The sequence below is a fragment of the Arachis ipaensis genome, chromosome B8 (assembly GCF_059453495.1).
Source record: "Arachis ipaensis isolate K30076 ecotype BB chromosome B8, ASM5945349v1, whole genome shotgun sequence".
NCBI lineage: Eukaryota > Viridiplantae > Streptophyta > Magnoliopsida > Fabales > Fabaceae > Arachis > Arachis ipaensis.
The window spans coordinates 50,067,449-50,075,723 of NC_142443.1; the positions used below are offsets into that span (position 1 = coordinate 50,067,449).

Consider the following 8,275-nt stretch of genomic DNA (forward strand, 5'->3'; position numbering starts at 1 on the left):
CCAAAGAGCACTGGCTGGGGTTTAACACCCCCAAATGGGCAGCATAGCTGGCATTGAACGCCAGCCAGGGAGCAGACCCTGGGCGTTCAAACGCTAGTATAGAAGGCAGGGAATCTGAATTCCCTAGCCTCTCAGAGCCAGTAGGTCCCACAGAAGCTTCACCTACCCCACCTTCTTCTACACTATTCTTCCCCATTGATCATATTTGCTCGAGGACGAGCAAAACTCTTAAGTTTGGTATTGCAAAAGCTTGGCTTTCTGACTTCTACCACCCCTGCAAAGAGCTATGAGGGAAGAATAACAAAGGCAAAGGAGTGACATTGAAGAGATCAAGCACTACATTGGATCCTCAATGAGGAGTACTAGCCGCCACCGTTAAAGGTGGATTCGTTCTCTTAATCTCCTTTTCTTATGTTATTTTTCTATTTTCTGATATGCTGTATTGTTCTCTTGTTCTTATTGCATGATCATTTCCATCTATGTCTTAAGGCTATAAAATGTTTCATATATCTCCCACCTTGCTTAAAAGAAAATTTTATTTTAAAAGAATTGAGAGATACATGAATTTTGAGTTTTGTAATAAGAATAGTTTAATTATCTTGATGTGGTGACATTGCTTTTGTTTTCAGAATGTATGAATGAATAGTGCATATTTGAAATTGAAATTAAGAATGTTTTCTCTTGAAAGAATGATGATAAAAGTGAAGTATTATTAATCTAAAAAATCCAAAAATTGATTCTTGAAGCAAGAAAAAGCAGCAAAAAAAGTGAAAAAAAGCATGTTGTAATAGAAGAAAAAGAAAAGCATGTGAAAAGAAAAAAAAAGAGAGAGAAACAAAGCAGAAAAAGCCAATAACCCTTTAAACCAAAAAACAAGGGTAAAAGGATCCAAGGCTTTGAGCATCAATGGTTAGGAGGTCCTAAAGGAAATAAAATCTTGATCTAAGCGGCTCAACCAAGCTGTCCCTAACGATGTGCTTGTGGTGTGAAGGTGTCAAGTAAAATGCCAAAACTATTGAGTCAATAATATTATCTAAATTCTAAGTTCTTAAAGAGACCAACACTTTGAGTTTCAATGAATAGTGAGTTACCAAAACTATTCAGAAGCAAAAAGCTACTAAGTCCCGCTCATCTAATTGAAACTGAGCTTCATTGGAAACTCTGAGATTTATTGTGTCTTAATCTTCTTTTTATCCTATTCTATTTTTAGTTGCTTGGGGACAAGCAACAGTTTAATTTTGGTGTTGTGATGAGCGGATATTTTATATACTTTTTGGCATTGTTTTCATATAGTTTTTAGCGTTAAATTCACATTTTTCGATTCTACTATGAGTTTGTGTGTTTTTATGCAATTTCAGGTATTTTCTGGCTAAAATTGAGGAGTTGGAGCAAAAGTCTGATTCAGAGACAGAGAAAGCACTGCAAATGTTGTTCGGATCTGACTTCCTTGCACTCAGAAGAGATTTTTAGGACCTACAGAAGTCCAAATGGTGCATTCTTAATGGCTCTAGAAAGCTGACTTCTAGACCTTTCCATCAATGTATAATAATCCATACTTTGCTTCAAATTAGAAAGCCCAAAAGTGGCATCCAATTCTAGCCTCCTGCCCTCTTCTAGGCGTCCAGCGCCCAAGAAGCACAGACCAGCATTTTTAACGCCCAGAGATGACCCCCTAGCCAGCGTTGAATGCCCTAGAGGCCTCCTAGCATGTGGATCTCATCAAAGCTCAGCCCAAACACTCACCAAGTGGGGCCCAGAAGTAGATTTTAGTACTAAATAGACTGTTTTACTCTTACTAGTCATCTGTTTAATATTTAAGAGTTATTTTACATCATATTTGAAGATAATCAGCCCTATTTTCGTTTTACACTTTGTATTTTCCTTTCGGTATGAGTTTCTAAACCTCCTAGGTTGAGAGGAGGAGCACTGCTGAGTTTGATGGATTAATAAAAGTATTACTATTTCTCTTTCATCTGTGTTTGATTCTCTATTCTAAGATGTATATTCGTTCTTCATCAATATGAATGCGTTGAACTGGCATAAGGTTATCACATTCTACATGGGTTCAGAGTGCATCTTTCATCAGACAATGATGAACCACCAGCTTGATTTTACATCTCTCAGACGGCTGATCAACGACTTCGTTGGGGACTTCTCGAGATACTAGTTCAACTGATTTACGGGAAGATTAGGATCTCTGTGGTAGAGGATAGAACCCAAAGGCGCAGCATCTTCTGATCCGGAAGATCTGACCTTGTCTGTGGCATTTTCAGTAGAATCACTAAGGAGGATGGGCTGCAGGAGCTTCACCCTCAATCAGAATAGATCCGCACTAACCCTGGGGTTCAGATCTGGAGGAGTATTGACAGCCGCTCAAACCAGTGTCAATCACATACAGCCTGCCATAGAAGGAATCTTTCACACTTGAAGAAGACAGTAATACTAGAGTTGATCCAGAAGGACAAGGCAACTCAAAACCTTAGCCAATTCTTTATCCCTGTTTACATTTATCTAGGTTTTAAGATTATCATTATAATTCCATCTTCTAAATCAAAACCATCAACTCTTCTATCTGCCTGACTAAGACCTACAAGATGACTATAGCTTGCTTTAAACCACAATCCTCATGGGATCGACCCTGACTCACTCAGGTATTACTTGGACAACTCAGTGCACTTGCTGGTTCAGTTGTACGAAGTGTTCGGATTCGTGCACTAAACTACCACTTGGCTACTTGTCTGGGGGTGACATGGAGTAGCCACCTTGTGCTTGATCCCATACTTGTGGGGAAGAGCTTCTAATTGTTTGTTTTAGAAGTTTCTTCCTCCATCACTATTGATCAAGGTTCTCAGAATCCAACCCTATTGAATATATTCTTCTTGAGGAATTTAAGCACCATCTTAGCATTATTGGTGGGTAATGACACTGCCTCTACCTAGTTAGAAACTTAATCCACAGCCACTAAGATGTAATTGTTTGATATAAAAGTGAAAAAGCTCCCATGAAGTCTATCCCCTAGACTTCAAACAATTCCACCTCTAGAATGAGATTTTGTGGCATCTCATGTTTCGTGGGTAAGTTGCTTGTTTTCTGACATTGTTGACACATCTTCACAAATTTCCTAGCATCCTTGAAGATAGTTGGCTAATATAGACCACATTGGAGGACTTTCGCTACTGTTCTATCTCCACCAAAATGGCAACCATACTCAGAGTCATGGCAATGCCACAAGACTTCTTTAGTGCCTTCATTTGGGATGCATCTTTGGATTATGCCATCCAAGCAACTCTTGAACAAATATGGATCATCCCATTTTTTGTGCTTTCAAAAAATATTAAAACATCAAATAAATACGATTTCATATGTTTAAAGAGGTTCAATTAGCAATCAAGTAACAAAATACAACTCATTCGTGTTTAATTTATTAAACCTTATCTCTCGGTATTAGCTCACAAAAATCGATTTCTTCTCGATGACTTCTAGCTCGGTTGCTCCCTAATATTTGATCAAAAACAACTTTTGAACATATAATTCATGATGATCGAGCGTTCATCATAAATTCAGAAAGAGATTCCTCACCTAAGAAATCGGATATGGTTGTGAAGAGGAAGAGATGAATACGTTAATCGGTTTACAACCTTCGTTGGAGTTTTAAAACTAAACGACCAAGCCTCAGAAAACTTACCGACTATGGAGGTTCAATTTTTCTCTCTCGTTCTTTTTCTTAACATCACGTACGAAAAAAAATGAAGAGATAGTTCTTGAGATTATGTACGGAGAAGAAAAAGAAAACAGAAGGTGATTGAAAATTAAATAAAGAACCGTGAATGTTATAAGGGTGAATCATCAAATTAAATTAATAAAATATTAATATACTAAAATATTAGTATCCAAGAATATTATTATTAAATAAAATATTATTATTACTTTTTTTGCATATTCAAAATTAGCTCATCAAACACTACTAGAAAATTAGTTATTATAGACGGATATTTTCGACGGATTTTATCCCATGGAAATACAGACGGAATTTCAGAGGAATTTTTTGTTGGAAAACAAAAAAAATAAATTAGCATAAATTACAGACGGAAAAGAAAATCCGTCGATAATTCTGTCGGTAAAATTATTTTTTTCGTGAAAAATGATTACAGACAGAAAATCCATTTGTAATTAAATAGACAAAAAACTACATTTTATTAAATTATTACAGACGGATTTTCCATCTGTAATTTAAAATTTTTCGTCAGAAATAATAAGTTAAACCTATCATTACCCGAGCTCCATTCACAGCACACAAATCAAACCTAGCATTCCTCACCCTTCTTCTCCGTCAACGACTCAACGGGCTACTTCTTCTTCTTTCTTCACCCACAACGCCACCACCAGCCACCCTAACCGCCGCAGCTACCTTCTTGTCTCTTTTAATAGTGCTTCAATTTTCTAGCTAGCTCCTTATTATTTATTTTTTAGTTTTGAAATTCGTAAATATTTTGATTATCGGTTTGGGCACTTTGTGTTTGTGTTGCTGATCTTATCGGCTTCTTCCACATCCTCAATCCAATCGTTGTATCATTCCCTTCCAGATCTAATTACTAATTTTCGTTTCTAATTCAGTCTTGCTAACCCTAAAATTCATAACATGCTTTGGGATCTTATCCACGGAATCTTCCCCTCTAATTTGTTGAATGGATATCAAATTAGGGGCGAAGATCGAAATCACTTGATTTTATTTTTCATTGAGGAACTATTAGCTACTCAAGTGGCAAAAAGATTAAAGTATGCATGAGTAATGATTCGTGTGGGTATCTGCTTGATCATAATTGTTTTGTTTTGGTGTGCCTTTCAATCTCTCAAGCAAATGCAGCTTCCGGAATGGCGGTCCATGATGATTGCAAGTTGCGGTTTTTGGAGCTCAAGACAAAAAGGACTCACAGGTTCATAGTTTTCAAGATTGAGGAGAATCAAAAGCAAGTCATTGTGGAGAAGCTTGGTGAGCCAGCTCAAGGCTACGAAGATTTCGCTGCTTGCCTCCCTCCTAATGAGTGCCGCTATGCTATATATGATTTTGAGTTCTTGACCGAAGGCAATATCCCCAAGAGTAGGATTTTCTTCATTGCATGGTAATCAGATGTTTGCTTGTTTGTTTGTTCATATGCCTGCTGGTTGCTTTTGCTGTTGATTGATATTAATTTGATTTTCGTGTGCCTTTGTGCCTTTGTGATATTAATTTGATATTCTCGTTATAAATTAATCTCTAAACAGTTGCAGTTGGAAATGTACTTGTTGGAGAGCAAGGCAGGTGCCATAGTTTGTGTGCTTTTGGCCCTTTTCTTCTTGGGGACATGGCCTGCTATCTTGACTTTGTTAGAGAGGCGAGGGCGTCTTCCTCAGCATACTTATCTTTATTACTCGCTCACCAATTTCCTTGCTGCTCTTTTCATTGCATTCACAGTTGGTGAGATAGGCAAGAGCACACCAAGTGAGCCAAATTTTTTAGCTCAACTTGCTCAGGTGAGTCTCTTAAAAAATGGCTTTGTAAAATATACGTCCTTGAATGTTCCAAATTTTCCAAAAGCTCTATGTTTTGGATCCCTGATAGTTACACACTAACAAAGTTTATATGCCTACAATTGGTTCAATAATTTACTTATGTGCAGGATAATTGGCCCTCTGTTCTGTTTGCAATGGGGGGTGGTGTGGTCCTAAGCCTTGGGAATCTGGCCTCGCAATATGCTTTTGCTTTTGTTGGGTTGTCAATTACTGAAGTCATCACTGCAAGCATAACTGTTGTTATAGGCATAAATTAACTGATCACACAAAAATTATAACAAATTCAGAATAATGTAGTTGAACATACTGTGTCAGGATGAGTGTGCTTGTGCTACGATCTTATGTTACTTGCAATAATTGTTACTTTGTTAGCTTGCTTTCTCACTGAAATTTTGCTGCACTATCTTGTTCCAACTCTAATAGGCACAAGCTTGAATTACTTTTTGGATGGAAAAATTAATAGAGCTGGGATTCTTTTTCCTGGAGTTGGTTGCTTTCTGATTGCAGTTTGTCTAGGTTCTGCTGTTCATTCTTCGAATACTGCTGATAATAAAGTCAAGCTCAGCAATTTATCAAGTGATTATAACGCTAGATTAGTGTATGTGTTGTTAGTTACAATTAATTTGATACGTGAACGTGACTATTGATTATAGACGTTAGATAGTTGCTCCTTTAATGACTGATTATAATTGCTTCTTGATTTTGACCTTGTACTTCATTTCATCCTTGTGCACCATTGCCTTAAGGAAATTATTATCAAAGCCTCTATTTTAGCTTCATTTTTGGAAACAAAATTACCAAATGCTTATGCTTTGGGAACTTAGTAGTGATTATGTACAATAATCTAAATTTGTGAAAGCAATTGTTAGAGTGTACTAAAAACCTAGTCAACCAAATCAATTAATGTTACAAGCAGAAGCAGTAACTCGGCAAATGAGGAGACTCTTTTTCTGCATTATTTTTCTTTTATGAATTGCATTTCTTAAAGACCATTTTAAGTACAGTCTGCAGTTCACTGTTCTTAAGGATCATTTATTTCCATCTATTTTTGTTAATTTTAACATTCTACTTTTGGAAGTCGAAGCAATCCAGTTGGTTTGAATTTTGGTTTCTAAATGACTACTATTTGACAAATGCCATGTTCATTGTTTGTACTTTTCAACATATTTTCTTTGCTAGTATTAGCATCCATAAGTTCTAGTTCTATTGTTTCAGTTCAGGGTTTCTTTTTCCATGTAATGATTAGCATAATGCGAATCTAATGAGCAAATTTTCTTCTTTTCCCAGGGACTCTTTCATAGAAGGAGGTAAGAAGCTCAGATAAGGTGTAATTTGCTATCTTCAACTTATGTTTTAGGCATTCAAAGTTAAGTTTTAAGGTGAAACATTTCCAGCAATTATTTTCTGCATGAAATGCGTTGTTATACAAATGCTATAGCTACCTTAGTTGTCCTTTATTTTGATTTCTTTTAAGATAAAATTGTATCACTATAATATGATTCACATGGTGGCTGACCATTTTCGTGCACAAACTCATTTAGGTCTTGACGTGATTTGCACTGATAGGACATTGGTCTTTTATGAGAAGCAAGAGAACTTGTCAAAATTATGAGATATTCTTGCAGTTTATGCTTGGCTAGATAAAGATGTTGGCTATGGTCAAGGTGAGTTTTTATACAAGTGGGCCACTTGAATCTCACTTATTTGATTCTTTTTTTTATTATTATTATTTTATAGATAGCAATATTATATTTTGATATTCCTATTGATTTAAGTTTGAAGATCACAGAAGATCCTATTCCTATTTCAGTATTAGTGATAATTTCATGTAACTGCTTTTTATTGTTCTTTTTATTGTCAAAAGGTGACTATTCCACAAGTATGCTTGAATTTGAACAAAAAAATAATTTATTATGTTAACAATACTGATTTTTTTTAATGAAGCAGACGAATGAATTTTTAGTTAAGAAGCAAAGGAATGAATTTGCCTGGCTATCCTGAAACAAAAGGAATCCTTACTAACTTACAAGCATGTCAAATTTAAAGACAACACTTTTCTTTTTCTATGCTCCCTCATTAATCAATACATACAGGAGAATACTATGTATGCCATATGTTCTTTTCTTCTTCCTTATGCTTTCTCTCTTTCTCCTTCCTTTTTTATTTTATGGATTATTATATATATTATATTAGTATTTCATATTGTTCTAGCTAGACAAGCAAATTGGTTGCTTATCATTTGCGAATCTGATATTCTGGTGAATTTAAAAATGGTAATTATTTCATTAAGTAATAAGTATCATTCATTTAAAAATAGGTGTATTTCCTGTAAAAGCTTCTAAATTTGAAAGGAGATGATGGTTTCAGAATGAATGAAGTGCTTGTGTCATTGTTGCCAAAGATGTTCATGGAAATTGCTGGAAGTTTAGGCATATCTATAGAGGTGCTAATACTATATATATATATATATATATATATATATATATATATATATATATATAGCTTTTCATGGTTCAAGCGAATTTGAATTTTGTTCTAACTGTCTTGTTTCTTAACAGGGACTCCTCGCAGGCACCTATTGACCACTGGATGAAGCAATTTTGTGATCCAGAAGAAGCTTGTAGCTGGTGATTCCATTGTGTTCTTGAGAGCTAAGGATGGTGATCTGTGTGTTGGGATAAGGAGGGCCAAGAAGGTGGCAGTTGGAGGTGGCGAGGTGTCGGTG

At 35.8% G+C, this 8,275-nt stretch overlaps 1 protein-coding gene across 1 annotated transcript; it reads left to right on the forward strand.

Moving 5' to 3' along the window:
• Positions 1–5,268: 5,268 nt before the first annotated feature.
• Positions 5,269–7,162, forward strand: LOC107613466 (putative ureide permease A3). Its single transcript, XM_016315467.3, has 5 exons — positions 5,269–5,511; positions 5,658–5,796; positions 5,974–6,148; positions 6,838–6,857; positions 7,092–7,162. The coding sequence occupies exons 1-5, from the start codon at positions 5,275–5,277 to the stop codon at positions 7,160–7,162; spliced, it is 642 nt and encodes a 213-aa protein (XP_016170953.2). The 5' UTR covers positions 5,269–5,274.
• Positions 7,163–8,275: the final 1,113 nt, after the last annotated feature.